Source organism: Elgaria multicarinata, chromosome 5 (assembly GCF_023053635.1).
Source record: "Elgaria multicarinata webbii isolate HBS135686 ecotype San Diego chromosome 5, rElgMul1.1.pri, whole genome shotgun sequence".
Classification (NCBI taxonomy): Eukaryota; Metazoa; Chordata; class Lepidosauria; order Squamata; family Anguidae; genus Elgaria; species Elgaria multicarinata.
In genome coordinates, this window is record NC_086175.1 from 66,865,418 (window position 1) to 66,883,845 (window position 18,428).

At 43.8% G+C, this 18,428-nt stretch overlaps 1 protein-coding gene across 1 annotated transcript; it reads right to left on the reverse strand.

Moving 5' to 3' along the window:
- Positions 1-26: 26 nt before the first annotated feature.
- Positions 27-16,337, reverse strand: C5HXorf38 (chromosome 5 CXorf38 homolog). The gene is made up of 7 exons (XM_063126525.1): positions 16,094-16,337; positions 8,275-8,409; positions 5,975-6,097; positions 4,563-4,712; positions 3,747-3,914; positions 1,922-2,093; positions 27-488 (listed from the first exon to the last, which is right to left on the reverse strand). Exons 1-7 carry the CDS (start codon positions 16,295-16,297, stop codon positions 454-456), a joined length of 987 nt encoding a protein of 328 aa, XP_062982595.1. The 5' UTR covers positions 16,298-16,337; the 3' UTR covers positions 27-453.
- Between the last annotated feature and the right edge of the window lie 2,091 nt (positions 16,338-18,428).

The following is an 18,428-nucleotide window of genomic DNA, read 5'->3' on the forward strand; positions in this document are numbered from 1 at the left end:
ATTATTTTTTAAAAAATAATGTTTATTCTCTGAACGTCCAACGTAATTTACATAATCCCCATGCTTTAGTTCTTTATGCGTTGCATTTTGGTCCAAATAAGGCCCCCAAGGTGACTTACAGAATGTAAAACAATGTAAAACTTTAAAAGCATCACCAACAGGAAAATTAAGAAAGGAGAGACTCTTAAAAGAAAGCGTGGTGCTAATATATTTAAAATACTAAAAGACATATAAAAGAAAAAATGTTTTAACAGCCTGCCTAAAACTGAATAAAGAAAGGGCCACTCTAACTCCCTTTGGGAGAGAGTGGAGTACTGCCATAGAGGAAGCCCTATTCCGTGTTCCCACCAACTTCACCTCCCTCAGTGATGGGAATGCTTAAAAGGAGATCATCTTTTTACGAGTTCCTGTTTGATGATAATGCCTGGCATTTTTACAGCAGAGTCCAAATCTTCATTTCATACACTTCATTTTTTCTAAAGGAAAATCTAAAATTAAACAGAAGCACAGATAACAAACTCAGTGAAAGGTAAGATTAATGTTATTTCAGTCTTACATACTGGGTAGAATGCAGAGAACAAAGTTCTACAACTGAGGCCCATTGTGTTTCAATGGAACTTAAACATAGCTGTGTTGAACATACTTAGTTTGTGGATAGCCACTTGGAACACGGTCACAAATTGATTACGTCATCTGGCAATAAAACTAAGATGTGAGACTTTTGAATAACGCAGCATGCAGGCCTTTGGCAAACACCATACTGCACTGCACTTGTGAAGCTTCCAACACCAATTGCCACTACACCAACTCAGCCAATGTTCAAATTGTTCAGGCAGGTAAATAGTTTGCAATCCAAACTCCTCAAAGGAGAGAAAAGTCCACTTGGCTTGGATTAAAGCTTCACACAGTAGCAAGCTGAGGACTGGGAAGAAGTCCTGGAGTATAGGGAAACCAAGAGAAAGAGAACTCAAGACAAAGAGGCTGAAAGATGAGTAAGCTGTGATATAAGAAGAATGTGAAGGAAAGGTGTGTTGTGGATGATGCTTGAGGAAAAAGGGTAAAAAGTGGAAAGGAGATGAAAGGAAAAGCTAATTGTAAGGGGTTCTGAAGACACTCAGTACTTAACATGAAAGGGGGAAGAAAAGCCCAAGAAGTTGGTCAAGAGAAGATGTGGCTAAAGGAAGTACGATACAGAAGGCAGTGGCCTGAACAGCAGGAACCCAAGGAAATGGTGGTGGCAATATGGAGATGGATCTCGATTTAAGCTGGATCAGCTGCACTGGCAGAAGTGGACCTCCTTCCCATGAAAGCCCCCTAAAAATGCTTTACAGAGTCAGGAGACCCTGCTGAACACAGTGAGCTGCGATGAGGGGGAGGAGGGGATCCTAAAAAATGGGGTGGAGGAACCTTCCATGAGCAGATCCTTCCTTCTGTGGATCCAAGCCATGGAGTTGAAGAATGGAAGTTGACTAGATTGGCACACAGGCAAAGAGGAAGGGTGTGTGCAAAGGCAAATGTAAGGGCTGGGGTGTGTGGGTCAGGAAAACAAAGGGGTGTAGATCTGCTGGGTCTAGATTCTCCTTTTCAGAGCTGCATAGAAGGGGAGTGTGGCTTCTATTGTCACTAACATTGTGGCCTAGCACGCCTAAAGAAGCAAAGAAAAAAGGTGTGTGTGTGGAGAGGTTGAATAGCAAGTTTATTCACATAACGACCAGTTCTTAAGCCACAGACCTGTCATCTTAATATCTGTCCTTTACTAAACTTCTGCTTTCTGGCCTCTTAAGTACAAAAAACATTTTAAAAATGCACATCTGATTTAATTAAGCTTTCTTTAAGATGACACTATTTCTGATAAAATGTTGGCAGGTTACGCAGCTTACTGGAAAAACAAACAGACTGAATGTAAAAAGCATGGACTTGCCTTCACCTTTCTCCTCTTCAAGATTAACTTCCTGGGTCTCTTTTACTGATCGTTTTTGTCTGTACAATTCTTGTACTAGGTCTTCAAGGTTCTGCATTTCTGCCTGCAAACTCCTCTGAAGATCACAATTGTTCTGTAAGAATTCTCTTGCAAATTGTATTCTGTTTAAATCCTAAGAGGGAGAAAATATATAGTGCAAGTTTTAAAAAGTAAAATGAAATATTTTGAATTGGTAGGCACTTCATTGATATCCCATACTTTTTCTAAGGATTTCAGAGAGACACCTCACAAAAGGCATCTGGAGCCGGTTAAGCTGAGAGACATGTATAATGCCACTCAGAGTGCTTCATAGTGGAAAAAGGACCTGAGCCTGGATGCTCAAATCCTAATGCCATCATCACCACATCCACAACATCTGGTCTATGGCCCATGTACATGTGTGCACACACACACTTTCTTGTTCTCCCACAAACACTTCTTTCAAAATCAGTGATTCCTGATTTAAAAGGATTTCTACAAACCAGTGGAAAAATGTTTATGTTTTCTAGTGAATATATATATAAATGTATGAATGTCCAATGGTTTCCTTTACCATGTATCTTTGGAAACTGCCATTTCATCTAAAGCAAAAGTGGGAATCGTTTTCCCTATGACTCCTAGGAAAAGTCAATCGAGCAACAGCTGATAGTGGATGGAGCCAGGGCCAGATCCAACAATGGGTGAAGTCTGCAGTATTGCATACCATGTGCTTGTTCGCTCTCTCCCTCTCTGGTCTGGAAAAGTTTCACCAGATGACACAATAGTCAACAATTGACTATTTAAGCAATAGTTGACTATTTAAACCATTGTTGACTATCATGTCATCCTAACCTGGTCTCTCTCTCTCTGTGTGTCTACCTCCTTCCTTCCTTCTCCCTCTCACTCACGATTCCCAGAAAGTTGGTACAAAAGGAAAGAGTGGGCCTGTAGCATCTGGAAAACTGGTTGATGCTGTGGGCCATGTGTTTCCCACCCCAGTTCTGAAGCAAGAAGTGTACAATAGGCCCAACCCACCTTTAAAGCTGAAGCTGGGTTGTTTATATGGAAAAAGCTATGACTATTTGACAGCAAATCAAAGGACAAAGTGAGTAATGGTAGGCATTAGTGTGCGGATTCAGCATCAGACAAAATTAAGTCATGCCACAATTTTTGGTGGCACCTGCCAGCCACCATTTTGAATATGCACACTGGCTCGTCATGTGAACCCAGGCAGCATGGAATACGTGAGGTTTAAACAAACTCTGCATGACCGTAGAAGTCCCCATGGTGTTCAAGGCACATGTCACAAATCCTGCCGGATTATTAACCCATGGTGGCTTAGTGTGACATGTACCGGCCCACTGTAAAATGAAAGTTCCATCTCTCTCCCATAGGTCACATAGATCTAAGCCCTCTTACTTCAACTATCTGCTCAGAATAGAGACATGCTAACTGAAGAAAGAGAAGCTGAACAGAAGACAGCTGGAGGAGGGTTAAGGTGGGGAGGGAAGAATCCTTGTTCTAAATTTCAATTGAGTATGTTTCTAGTACTCTGGAAAACACACTCTAGGTAGACAAGTGCATTTTGGACCCCAGTAAAAAAACCTGCCCAGCTATTAAATTCAACGGGGATGTTTGGAATTTAGCTGTATGAAACATCCTTTTCTTAGGCAAGGAATAATCCACCCATCATCTGAACAGTCTTCCAATATATTCTGATTTAACCCTTAAATAGGCTCAGCTTCCTTCTCAGGAGTGATCAACTTTAAAAATCTAAGCCTGCTTTTAGGTTTCCAAATTGAGTTACCTCTTCTGACATCATTCCTTGGTCTTCCATGAGAAGGCTGATTTCATGAAGCCTCTCTTTTATCAGTTCTTTCTCTATTTCACTGATCTGGCTTTGGCTCATTTCACCTTCCAGTCCATCAAACTGATCTTCCCCTGGTACAAGAACATCCCAGTCAGATGACAGGAGCTATTTGGTTGGTAAAAACAATAACAGCAGCTACATAAGAAACTATTTGTTTGATGAGAAAATTATAAGTTTCAGGGACTGGATTTCAAGACTATGTTATACAATATTTGGTAAGCAGGATACTCTCTCCAGATGCTGTAATATTGCAATTGTGACTGCTGTCTGGAATGTGACTGTGTACGGTTACCCAGTTCTTTGGATCCCAAGCAGTGTTTGTGTCATTAGGAGTCCCATTCATTTCAATGGGTCTATCCTAAGTAGGACTAAGACTAGATACAACCCAGTTCTATCACACTGAGCTAGGCCAATCACCAAGGCTATCTGCTATGCAACAGTGTTTACCCAACCATCTATTATATGCAGATAGGATATGGGCACTATTGTTACTGAAAAGCCACTGCATCTTAAATGGTAACTACAATAGTTAAACTAAATTGTATCAATGTACATGAAACCCTGAATCAACAAATTCTGAAACAGCCTCAGGTATCCCTAATCAAAACACAAAAACTCTCAATTTAGTCTGCAATCCATCTGGCCAGAGACGGTACCATTTTTATATTCATCACAGAGCTTAGCCAAGTTATTATTATTATTATTTATTGCTATTATCAAGAAATTACAGGTGGGAAGAATGGCTGGTGTCACCTTTTCTATCCTTGTACCAGCTGTCTGAGCCTCTGGAACATGCTGGAATTCAGTTAGCAAATCCTGAACATGATTTCCAAACTCGTTCAGCCAGGAAGAAGATACTTTCATATCTGAAGAATGCATTAGTTCATTGCGGCACTTAATCACCTAGAGATGTGAAATGTAAAGCAAAACAGGTAAACTGTAAGCCCAGTGGGGAGATAGAGGGAAGCAACAGTCAATGTTTAAGGTGTAACCCTACAGTGCGGGGGGGGGGGGGGGCGCCGACACTGAGTGATGAGTTTCCATACCAGAACTACACATTGTTGTCACTAGTATGGAAACACTCTTATGTGGTAAATGCCATGCAGGTATTATGGCTCCTGAATGAAGGCACCAATGTTTCTGTTTTTTATTTTTTTTATTTCAATTACGTAATAAATACAACAATACAATCATTTAACCATGCATTGTGTGTGTACATGTAAGTATAAATATAAATTTCCTTAAAATATTATAAATATTTTAATAAAAATATTGCAACATTTTGCAGTAAACATATACATATTTTTTCTATGAACCCTTCACTTACTAAATTATAAAGTTGTCCTGTTGTCTCCCTTCCCTAACCTGCATCAAATTTGTCAACTTGATCCTATGGACCCCAAGTAGGCAACCCACACTACTGTTTGCCCCCTACCCTGTACAGCCAGAACCAAATTCTGCAGGGAAAGAGGAGCATGTCCCTATGTGCCCTCCTTCTCAGTAGAATCAGGCTCCGCCAGACAGTTGTTTAGCAGGTGCCCAATTCTTCAAAGAACAAGGGTATGCGAGGAGGGTGCTGTTGCACTCAGGTCTTGCTTGTGGCTTTCCTGTGGGCTGCTGGTTGGTTGCTGGACAAGATGGGCCCTTGGTCTAATCCAGCACGGTTTTTACATTCTTATTCCCATGCACCCTCTCCCCCTACAGAATCAGCAGGGAAGGAGGCATAATTTCAGTGCGCAAGGAGATCCAGAAATGTTGGCTTCGCCCCAACCAACCCCCTCCCCTCTGCTGAATCCTGAAAACACCCCTCTAGAAGGGAGAGATCACCCCTTCCATCTCTTGATTGCAGAGAACTTAGAAGAAAGGTGGTGGTATTGTTTGATTTATTTATTAATTAATTACATGGCTATACTGACCAATTGCCAAAGCTCTCTGGGCAGTTCACAACAATTATAACCATAAAATACACCATAACAACCTTCCTTCCTACTGGGCTTTTGCAGTGAGACGCTGCTTCCGTTCACGCACAAAGAATTCAGGTGAGAGATATTGTGCATGGACAGGGTGCTTGCCAGAGTGGAAGGGGCAGTCACATGTGGCAACCTGGTTAATGCATGAGTGAACCCTGCTAAGAATCTACACAAGAAAGAGGTCAACATCAGTACCTCTCTGACTTTCTTCGGATCAATGTTGCTGAAGTGATCACAGAAGGTGAAAAGGTTCAAGAGTGCCGATGCGTCACACTTGTCGGGGCCGTAGCAATCAGCTTTCCCACGAGGCATGTAAGCCTATACAACGAAGAATACCACATGCAGTCAATGTCTTCATTTCTGTTTCAGAAGGTAATTACACACTACTTCTAACGGATTGCTGTATCAGACTTCAAGGGTCACGAAAAGAATGCAGGGCTTGTAGCTGCAATACCCGGTTCTAACCTTAGCTTTGTCATGGACTCAGCAAGCTGTCTTCAGCAAGACTAACATAGTGGTTTAATTAGCATTTGTACTTGTTTTTCCTTTTTACAAATTCTCATGATACTCTCTCTGTGTTTCTGAATGGCCATCCAGTAACATTCCACACTGCTCAGGGGGACACGTTTAGAACTTCCTTGATTAACTCTATCACCAAATACTGTATAACATGTACTGTATATTATTATTATTATTATATTTATTTGTATCCCACTTTTTGCCCAATGCTGGGCCTCAAGGCAGCGTTACAAAGTTTAAAATATACATGGGGGGGGGGGAACAAAACCATAAACATTTAAAATACACAACAAAATTATAAGACATTAACATAGATGGAGGACCAGACTATTCTCCAAAGGCCTGCTGGAACAAAAAAGTTTTAGTCTGCTTCCGAAAACCCATCAAGGAGGGAGCCAGCCCAGTTTCCCCGGGAAAAGAGTTCCAGAGCACCGGAGCAGCCACCGAGAAGGCCCTCTCCCATGTTCCCACCAAGCATGCCTGTGAAGAAGGTGGGACTGAAAGAAGGGCCTCTCCAGAAGATCTCAAAGCACGGGCAGGCTCATAAGGGAGAATATGTTCTTTCAAATAACCTGGACCCGAACCATATAGGGCTTTATAGGTCATAACCAGCACTTTGAATTGTGCCCGGAAAAAGACTGGAAACCAGTGGAGCTGTTTTAACAGGGGAGTTTTGTGCTCCCTGTAACCAGCCCCGGTCAACAATCTGGCTGCAGCTCTTTGAACCAGCTGGAGTTTCCAAACGCTCTTCAAAGGCAGCCCCACGTAGAGCGCGTTACAGTAATCCAATAGGGATGTAACTAAGGCATGTGTCACCGTGGCCAGGTCCGACATCTCTAGGAACGGGTGCAGCTGGCGCACTAGCTTTAACTGTGCAAATGAACTCCTGGCCACCGCCGAAACCTGGGCATCCAGGCTCAGGGCTGAATCCAGAAGTACACCCAAGCTCCGGACCTGTGTCTTCAGGGGGAGTGTAACCCCATCCAACACAAGCTGAATCCCTATTCCCTGATCTGCCTTTCGACTGACCAGGAGCACCTCTGTCTTATCTGGATTAAGTTTCAATTTGGTCGCCCTCATCCAATCCATTACTGCCAACAAACACCGGTTTAGCACAGAAACCACTTCCTTAGAATTGGGTGGAAAGGAGTAATAGAGTTGGGTGTCATCAGCGTACTGGTGGCACCGCACCCCACAACTCCGGATAACCTCTCCCAATGGTTTCATGTATATGTTAAATAGCATAATACCTCAAGACATCACTGCCTCTTGAATATGGATTATGTTACATTTTCCAAACGGAAGAACCAAGGGGCTGTCTATTTGCCCCGTGGTGGTTCTGCATCAGTTATACAACACAGCCGCCAAGTCAGAGCAGCTGGGAGGCTTTTCCCCGAAGCTGCAAATGTTAAAAGTCAGGGACTTACCCTGAGTTTTTGCTTTGAAGCGAGGCCACCATGGTCCTTCCACCCTGTGACCTCGCTTCGGCGAGCTGGGGGCATTCTGGGGTGGATGGCGACGGCTGATAGGTCACCAGAAGCGCGGGAGTCTGGGCAAGGGACAGGTGATGGGCTCGGCAAGCTATATAGCTGCTGGAAACCCCACGCTCCCTACTACCGTGGGGATTTCCCGCCCCACCCCTCAGTAGTGATACCACAGGGTTTCAAGAGGAAGGAGTGGCAAAAGCCGGGCCATGAAGACACCCCCCAAAAACTGCAGATGGGATTATTAGCTCTGATATTATTGCCCTTCAATACTGCTTCAACATACTTTTCATAACATTTTGATTTTGCTTATGTCCATTCACTATTTGTACATATGTTGGAAGCCACAACTAGGTGTAGTTTCATAGAAACTGAATCCATATTTGAAATCTATCTGAGGCAATAAGAACCATATTGATTGATTGATTGCACTTATATACCGCTCCCATAGCCAGGGCTCTCTGGGCAGTTTACAGAACCATAAGGCATTACCTTTGCAAGCTCCCATGAGTTAGAAGGCCAAAGCCAAGGTCTGCAGTTTCCCCAGTTAACGTCCCCAGTCCTGTGCGTATGATGACTCAAAATCTCCTTTTTCCATTCTTTACATAAGGAGCAGGCAGGCTGAAACTACAAAGCAAACAAAAAACCAATACAAGCGACCCTATCAAAAAAAGAGAGCTGCATTTAAATCAGTTTCACATCTTTCACCCAAGAGGGAGTCTCCAAATTTAATTTAGATTTGCCCTCAATCCCAAGCAACCAGGGCAGACAAGAGAATTGCATTATATGAAAAGAAACAGTTCCCAGTCCCCAAAATTGACAAATTACAATTAAACAAAGAATAACACACACAAAAGAGAGAAAACAAAAGGTAATACAAAGGAAACAAAATATCAGTAATCCTGCCCCCCCACTGGCACCACCACAAAGCCTCATGCAGAGACAGGGAATGAGATAATAAGGCAAATAGACTTGAGGCTGCAAAGGAGGTTGAGCAAGGGGTTACTAACCACCTCTCCAGAATACCCTTTCATTGAATTCATCATTTTTGGAGCCTCGCTCAGCACCTGGGTAATGGCACCTTCTCCACTCACAAGTGAGCAAGTCTGTGAATTTTATTCACAGTTCTGACATAATGTGAACCTGAGATGCAAGTCAGGCTTGCTGTTAAGGAATGATTTTGTTTACTCTAGTGCCCTACTGCAGGGTCTGGCTTAAGCATGCCACTCCGTTCACAAGAGTACTGCAAGGATCTTGAAGGAAACTTTTCCTATCTAGTAGCTTTTCCCATGGAGGGAGAGGTCTGAAGCAGCTGCAAAACGAATACAGTGACAGTTTGGCAGCAACTTCTGTCATTCTTGCAGCTGACCCATATGGGCAAGCAGCGGTGTGGGTAGCAACTTGAAGTTCAATCATGTGGAGGGTGCTCCGTGTGACAAGGCAGTTGCGCAAAGGTCAAAATGAAGTCCTCAAAATTTAGAAGTCTGGAAACTTGTAGAAGAAACTAGGGAGAAAATCTCCCTCCCTGCTTTCTGCCAGCAGACGCATTCTGAGAACTCTGGATCCAACCCATCGGCTTTGATTCTCCTACAATGTTTTCAAATTCTAGATCTTTTGCAACCAGTGTGATATCTTGTATCAGCAGCACAGAGGTCACTGAGTGCCCCAAGCTCTCTGTCACTTCAACTTGCCTGGAAGGATTTCATGCTGGGCCTGTGATCAATCCTCCATCAACTGAGATGCTGTTGATCAAGAGGAGGTGCAGAGTTCTCCACAAAAAATGAAGGACCACTAAAGCAAACACCTGGAAGCTTATTTTGATGTGAACACCTCAGCAAGAAGGCTCATTTGATGCTTCTCCTGTGATACCATAGAATGATGCCATAGAAGTCCTGTTGGACTCTTCCCCCCCCCCCCAGGGCAAACTGCCATCTTGGCCCTGTGGGGAAGAAGAAGGACCGAGGGGACAGGAGCAGGCAGAAGTAACTTCGGGGCCTGCTCCTGCTGGACTCTTCCCCCCCCCACAGGGCAAACTGCCATCTTGGCCCTGTGGGGAAGAAGAAGGACCGAGGGGACAGGAGCAGGCAGAAGTAACATCGGGGCCTGCTCCTGCTGGACACTCTCTCTCTCTCTCTCTCTTTCTCTCTCCTCCCTCCCTCCTTGACTCCTTTTCCTTGTGTGTCATGTCTTTATTAGACTGTAAGCCTGAGGGCAGGGACTGTCTTTTTTTGCTAAATGTAAGCCGCCCCGAGAGCCTTTTTTTGGCTGAGGAGATAAGTATGATAAATAAATAAATAAATAAATAAATGATGGACAAGCCAATACAGGAGATTCGTCAGCTTAAGTCTTTTAGCATTTATGAAAGCTATCAAGACTGATCTCTTCCGGCAGGCCTACCCAGTGGAATTTTAGGATGCTTTAATATTGTGTACTATGTTTTTAATCAAATTTATTTATTTATTTATTTATTACATTTCTATACCGCCCAATAGCCGGAGCTCTCTGGGCGGTTCACAAAAATTATTTATACTTATTGTTGTTCTCCGCCTCGATCCAAGTGGAGAGGTGGGTAAGAAATATTTTTAAATTATTATTATTATTATTATTATTATTATTATTATTATTATATTTCCAATCACACTTTTTAAAGCCCAAAAGGAGAAAAATTAATTGGGGAGGATGAATGAGGAGTACAAAAACAATGTGTGGCAGCACCTCATTTCTTCACTCTTCAAAACCAAATAAAAACATAAAAACAACTGTGACTTTTTGACAAATCAAACTCGATGTATCACAGTGACTATTTCTTTTTAAAAAAAGCTCAGCATCATTCATATTTTGTGACACTTGAAATATAAAGAAAACATCAAAATATATTGGATAGCATTTTCAAGGCTGGATGTTGTTGCTTTAATCAGAACTAATTTGGCAACCATCTTGAAGATTTTTTAATTTCTCAAAGGTGCCAGGCAGTGTTTCCAACTACCACTTTACATCATACTGCAACACAAAATTTATCATTGGAACATTGGTTATGCGGTACTTCACACTTAATGAACTAACTGAAGTCTTGCAATCAGACTAAAGCTGCCCCATAAACTAAAGTCTAGCTAGAAAACTGGACTTGTTGCAAATGAGCACAGGTTAAAGTATAATACAGTATAAACAGCGTGAGGCTCTCCTCTTTTCCGCATTGGCCCTCCTTCACTGCAGAAACGGGCGCTGAATCCGTACGTGTAAAGCTCTTATTTCGACAGGCGGAGCCCGAGTTCTTTGGTCTGCCCCAAACTGGATGCGAGTCGGTGTGTACCTTTCCCCGGATGTGTGCCTTTCTGCTTAAAATCGCCCTCCACACCCATCTTTGAGGATTAATCTGAGTAAAAGCAAAGAGGAACACACCAAGCGGCTTCCAGAGGCTTTTGGACGTCTAAGTATACGTGTCACGCGCATTGGCGTGCGCACAGCAGGTTCAAGGGGTTCAAATGAACCCCCTAATCCGCTGCCGCCGCCATGTTTGCCCCGCCTGCACAGTGAGCCACTTGAGGGAGAGAGGACAAGCGAGGCGCCGCTGCTCTGGCCCGAGCTCCTGTAAGCGCGGCCCAGCCCCGCAGCTGCTCTGCAGCCTTGCTTTCCGGCTGCCCAGCCAACTTTCACAGGAAGTAGGAAGGCTTGCAAGAGTTCCTGCGAGACTTCCCAGCCAGCAGCCGAGATCTCGCGCGATTCAAGAGCGCGCCGAAGACCCCGGCTGCTGGCTGAGCTGCACAGCTGAGCTGCACAGCAAGAAGCACGAGGCGCGGCGGCGCGAGGGCCAGAGCTGTGGGCAGCGCGAGGAGGGAGGATGAGAAGCAGCAGCAGCAGCACCTTACGAGGCGGAGGGAGTAGCAGCGGGAGGCCAGCAGCGCTGCCAGGGAAGGTACGTGGCCCCCGTGTCCATTCCCCATCCTCAGCTGCTTGGTTTTCGCCCGCCTCCCCCTCCGCAACCTCTAATAATGCCCAACCCAGATTGCTTCTCCTGCAAAAGCCCCCTAGAACAAACGAAGCTCTACTCCAAAGGAGGCTTTGTGTAGGAAACATGGGCTTTGGATTGTGTTTGTGCCGTATTGCTATCCTGGGGATAAGCACACGTCAGGAGGTTCCCACCATCTGTAGCTCTCTCTTTTTCTTTAATGTAAAATGTCTTGTCTTCTGTGAGCTCAGCTTAAATACTTTCCAGAGAATAAAATCTTTGCCTATTCTTCTGTTATATTTTTTCCCCCAAAAGGGTTTCTTTAATATGTTTTGGTAGTCTTCATATGTGGCAATTAGGTTCCCAATTCTGACAAATTTGGGAGAGATAAAAAGCTGTGTTTTATTTTTGTTTTTAATTTGACAAGTATTACTTGGAAGCAAATCCTCTCCAAGGTGGCGGGGAGTTACTTCTGAGTAAGCCTCTTGGTATTGTGGTGTTAAGCACATTTCAGCTGTTGCTGTATTGATATTTTTGAGAACTGGAGGGAGGAAGGGGAGGAATGCCTCCTTGAAAAGCTGAGGCTGTTGATCCGATGGTCTACCCAGTAAGATTGCCCGGAGCTGCAGATTGGGGCCCTCCCCCCTTCGGAGCTGCTGCCCTCCTCTCCCCATCAGCCCTGCAGGTACTGTAATGTTTGGGAGAAAGAGGGAGAAGCTGCATGTTTGCGTGCCTTCTCTCCTCATCGCTGCCCCACCGCCCACCCCAGTCTGGTCTTCAGCAAGAGAAAAGAAAGGGGGAAGAGGGGAGAACTGCAATCCCCCCCCCCCCAGGACCTCCTGGCTAAGGAGGGTTCATTCAGCAGCACCTTTTTCAGAATGCATGCAAAAACAATTCCTATCTGTCCTTGCTTATTTTAGGGTGTCCAACCCCCTTCTTTCAAGCCATTCTTTTGGTAAACATTGGATGTGTGCATCTTGTGTCACTTTAAAACAGAGCTGCAGCACAATCCTATGTATGTCTACTCAGAAGTAAGCCCCACTGAGATCAATCAAACTTACTCTGAGGTAAATGTTCACCGGATGCAGCCTGAAAATGAAGAGAGGATGAAGAAAGGACAGGAGAAAAAGAATTGTAGAAATAGAATTGCAAGGTAACTGTGGGATATTTAACCATATTAAGTACATCCCACACTGGGATATTTAACCATATTTAAAGACAATAAGTACAGCAAAATTAGTGCCCCTCTACTTCAGTCCCAATCAAATAATTACAACAGTGAACCAGCCAGGTCTTCCATAGGAAAACTCTGTACATATGTAATAGTCTTATAGACCCCTTTATGTCTTAAAATGCATTGCTTCAGTTCAAATGGCAGATATATCTTCCACACTGACAGCTGCTACATTCCTGATACTAGACCAATAGTATATATATGATTCAACACATGTGAGGAGTTTCACATTTTAAACTCATTTAAGGTGCAAGCCTGTGCATATTTAGAATGTAAGCCTATGCGGCAGGGTCTTGCTATTTACTGTCTTACTCTGTACAGCGCCATGTGCATTGATGGTGCTATATAAGTAGATAATGATGATACCAGGTGATAGTTATTTTTAAATTTTAATTAAAAAAATATTATCCTTTCCTATAACAAAATGGTACTTACTCCTAAGTAAGTGTGTCCCACTGAAGAAGGAAATCCTATTTGATTCCTGTATTCCTGTTAGTGTGACATGATAAGTTAAAGGCACAATTTTATGCATGTTTAGACAGAAAAAAGTCCTTCAACTCCTAGAATCCCCTAGCTGGCATGGCTGGCTGGGGTATGCTGAGAATTGTAGGACTTCTTTTCTTTCTAAATATGCACAGGCTTGCACCTTAAATGAGTTTAAAATGTGAAACTCCTCACATGTGTTGAATCATATATATACTATTGGTCTAGTATCAGGAATGTAGCAGCTGTCAGTGTGGAAGATATATCTGCCATTTGAACTGAAGCAACGCATTTTAAGACATAAAGGGGTCTATAAGACTATTACATATGGTTTCTAAAATTGCTTAACACCATTGTAAGCTGCTACCTGATTATGCAGAGAGAGATGCCCAGGCAATTACTATACTTTGCCATTATAGGCAGCGTGACTCCTGGCAAGGGGAGGAGTGGGTAGACTGGCTGTTGACATGTTCAGTGGAGTGCCATAGGCCTTCTTTACTTGTTGCTTCTTCCAAGCTGCCCAGGCCCCTTATCTGGGTCAAGGGGGCAGAAGTGGCACTGCAGCAAAAAGGGATATGAGCACCAATGTTTGGACTGGGGCAAAATAATACAGTATGTGGGTATGTGGTGTGGTTTGGCTTGAATTGCTTGTGTCTGGATTTCCTTTCTGGACTGGACTTGCTGGTTACATGACCCACAAGGCCAGGTTGTAGTATAGTCCTCTTCTTCTTTTGTGTTCAAAAGCCGTAAAGTATCCTGTGAGATCTGGAAGACTCACAACTTTATTATGGCATAATAAGCTGTTGTCCACTGGCCTCAAGTGCCAAAATGACTTTACTGGCTTTGCACTGTGAGTTTGGGGGTGGGGTGGGGGGTCATGTCATTTGCTATTCCACTTTGGGCAGCAAAATGTCTTGGGCCAGCCCTGGCAAGAGCTGGCTATAATTTAGATACTGAACAACATACATTGGGTTTCCTAGGTGTACAGGGCCCAGGTGTCTCAAGCAGGATCTACACTACTGTTTTCATAGAATCATAGAATAATAGAGTTGGAAGAGGTCTATAAGGCCATCAAGTCCAACCCCCCACTCAATGCAGGAATCCAGCTTAAAGCATCTCTGACAGGTGGTTGTCTAGCTGCTTCTTGAATGCCTCTCGTGTGGGAGAGCCCACAACCTTCCTAGGTAACTGGTTCTATTGTCATACTCTAACAGTCAGGAAGTTTTTCCTGATGTCCAGCCGGAATCTGGCTTCCTTTAACTTGAGCCCATTATTCCGTGTCCTGCACTCTGGGATGATCGAGAAGAGATCCTGGCCCTCCTGTGTGTGTCAATATTTCAAGTATTTGAGGAATGTTATCATGTCTCCCCTCAGGCTTCTCCTCAAGGCTAAACATTACCTCTGTTTCCTCTCCCCTCCGGGACACTCCTACCTCTCCTGTCTGCACCCTCTCTCCCTCTTCTACCCCCACACATAGGGGCATTTCTCTCTCTTCTTTCCCCAGGGCTCCCCCTACGCCAATCCTCTTCTTCTGCCCTTATTTTATTTAGAGTATTTTTATTTAGAGTATTTTTATCCCGCACCTCAGCCTAAAAGGCTCCCGGAGCGGCTTACAATTGATCAGTAAAGAAGACTGATGTGCCCTTGTGACGGTTTCCCATCCTCTCTTTTCTCCTTCATCTCCTGTCTTCTGCCAATAGCCCCTTCGCGGCCTTCCAGAGATGTCCCTACTTCCAGATCTCCTACACTCCCACAAGTTCTCCAAATCTTGCCAGCCAGCCCTCTCTTATGCTAGGCTCGCAGCCACCCCTCGTCCTCACTATATTCACCCCAGAAGTCTCTCTCCTGGACCTCATTCCAAATTCTTTGCTCAGCAGCACACAGGGCAATCTTTTAAAATCATTATTAGGGCATTTTATGTATGGTGTATTCTATGTATGGTGCTGGAACTTAAGATGACACTCGTTGTTAATGTGATAGAATCTGTTTTAAATGTGAATCTGTTTTAGAAAGTTTGGATTAGGTCATTATCTGATTAAATTTAAAGATGGTGAAAATTGACTGTGTCTTTATATATGCCTGGTTATCACTACAGCAAAAAAATGGTATTCAGAGTCTCCATTTTAAAATGTGTATTTTTAAAGTACAGATTACTTGTTAATTAAAAAAATACAGTTTACTTCAGTTTTCATTTATTTTGTTTGTTTGATGAATGAAAAAAAGTCCTTTATTACTGTATATTTAATCAATGTTTACCTTAAAAAAAATCCCTGGCTGAACCCCCTAATGAAATGTGCTGCGCACGCCTATGGTCACGCGTACTTTGGAAATGGTCAAGGGAACGCGTGTCAAGTTACTTCCGAAGAGAGCTTAACGCTCAATCCTATGCATGTTTAGACAGAAAGACCTACAACTCCGAGTCCCAGCAGCATGCTGGCTGGGGAGTGCTGGGAGTTGTAGGACTTCTTTTCTGCCTAAAAATGCATCGGATTGCGCCCTAAATCGGTAGAGAAGAACCGGAGCGAACCTAGCATTACGCGGGGAATCGAGCACGTGTATCTGCAGAGACCACGGAAGAAGAACCTGCCTACACCTGCTTTGCCGCTCCCAGGTTGGCAGAAGGGGGAGGGAAGGCGGCGGCGGCTCACCTGCTTGCCTCGAGGGATGCAGCGCCCGCTGCACCGAGCACCCAGCGGGCCTAGGCGAGCGACGAGCTGGCGGTGAAAGGCGTGGATTTGTTCGCCGGCAAAGCGCTGCAGAGCGGCCCGCAGCAGCAGCAAGCTGTGCCCGGCCTTCACCCAGTTCTTGTACTCGGCGCAATTGAGCCGAGCGGCCAGTTCCGCCAGCGCCATGGCGAGCCCGGCCCTGCCCGCCTTTCGCGTCAGTCTCGCGGGGCTGGACTTAGGCGGTGGAGGCAGCCCGCTTTCTCCCGCTGTCGCTCGAGGCGAACGCAAACAGGAGCCCCGCCTTAGACGCAACGCCGAAGCGCTCCCGCTCTCGGAAATCTGTTTGTCTTCCTTCTGATACAGTCTTCCCCAACATTGTGCCCTCCAGATGTGTTGCACTACGCAACATGCTAGCAGTTGTGGTCATAACACATCTGGAGGGCACCAGGTTGGGGAAGGCTGCTCTAATAGTCTAGTTGCTACTCTAGAGCAGCGGTCCTCAAGTGACCCAGACCCGCCTCGGACTCCGAAACTGCAGTATGGGACCCACTGTTACAAACACCCACTTTTGATTCCTGATCCATCAGTTGAAGACCACTGCTCTAGAGTCTAGTAGTAACTATTATAATATTCTGTTAGTATACCAGTTTTGTCACTTTTGAGTTCATGAGCATTATCTTAACGTGTTAGTAGAACAATCTCTCCTTTGCATAATTAAAGCTCAAAAATGTTGAATTGGTCTGAAAGGGGGGAGGGGGTGTGCGACAAGAGAGTAATCGAATGAAAGTTATTCTTTAGTGTTTTCGGATGTGAGCGGACTAGCAATTGCCTAGCTCTGCCTAGAAAGGACAGCAGAGCTTTAAAACGTGCACGGATGCTGCAGTCCTATACATTTCTACTCAGAAGTAAGCTCTATTGACTTAAATTGCACTTACTCCCAGGTAAGTGCACAACCTAAAATTAGTTAATGAAAAATGAGAAACAAATAGCTCATCATGAATGAAAAGTATTTTTTGCTCAAGATAATCAAGACTTGCACAAACTTTTCTAAACAATCATACAAGAACCCCCCTTTGACACAACTGGATTCTGTAATTCTGATCTCTTCCTGTCCAACAATGCTAATTCTTTTCACAGTGATGTCAGCTTATACATCTCCTCTCCTATGGTGCTTGTAGTGCAGCAAAACCCTTCTAACACATGGGTTAAGGCAAAATCCAAAAGGGGAAAGTGACATAAAAAATTAAATCTGAAAATGGAATGAACAGGTAGGTTGTTAAAGAAACAAAAAGAATAACCCTTAACCAGCAGTGGGTGAAATGTGGAAAACAGGTGGATTGAGCTCCACAAAGAAAACCACAGAAATTGTAATATTAAGGAAACTTGAGAACTTTCCAATATTAGCAATGAGTTTCTGTCACACCTCTGCAGTGTACCTCTAATGTGTAAGGATACACGACTTTTTTCAGTGAATACATGCTTTAGTTTAGAGAGACACAATAGACTTCTACTACATCATCCATCCTTTGACAGATGTTACAACATACCAAGCATTAGATGAAAGTGGAGGACCTAGATATTGCTAGACTGCAACTCCCATCATCCCTGGCCATAGGGGGAGGCTGAAAGGAGTTGGAATCCAACTTCTAGGGAATTGCAGGCTACCTATCCGTGCATTGGACTAACACATGATCTCTAAACTGGTGGAAACATCTATCACATGAGAAAGTAAGAACTACGGTTATTAAAATATGAGCTATGTGCTTTGATGTGTAGAAAAAGTTCAAGAAGTTTCCAAGAACCCCACCAATTTAAGTGGTCCATAGGGAGTCTAGTTTGGGAACTGCTGGCTAGACAATGACTGCATTTGAATCTAATGTTAAACCATAAAAGAATGAGCCATAAGTGAGTCTTGGGCTTGTGTGTTCTCCCAACACTTTTGTCTTCTGGAGTGGCTTTCAGATTAATTTACCTGCAGTTTAACATGTCAGTCAAATAAGCATCATAAACTGTGATTTGCTGCAGATCATGTATTGCAAATATTTGAATCCTTCTCAGCCAAAAGGGCTCCAGGAGTGCTTACATTTCTTTAGTTTTATATACATGGTTTGTAAAGGTTGTATAATTTCTTTAAATGCTCTATAGTTTTATATCAAAGATCATCACTTACAGATGGATGCCAATATAGATGGCATGGATTTTCAGTATATGGCTTCTACATGGAAGCTGTCATACAGTCTCTGCATGGCATCTACACCATACGGGCATCTTTAATGTGCATTATTCACTTACCATGTGGATTGTAATCACGTAGAAG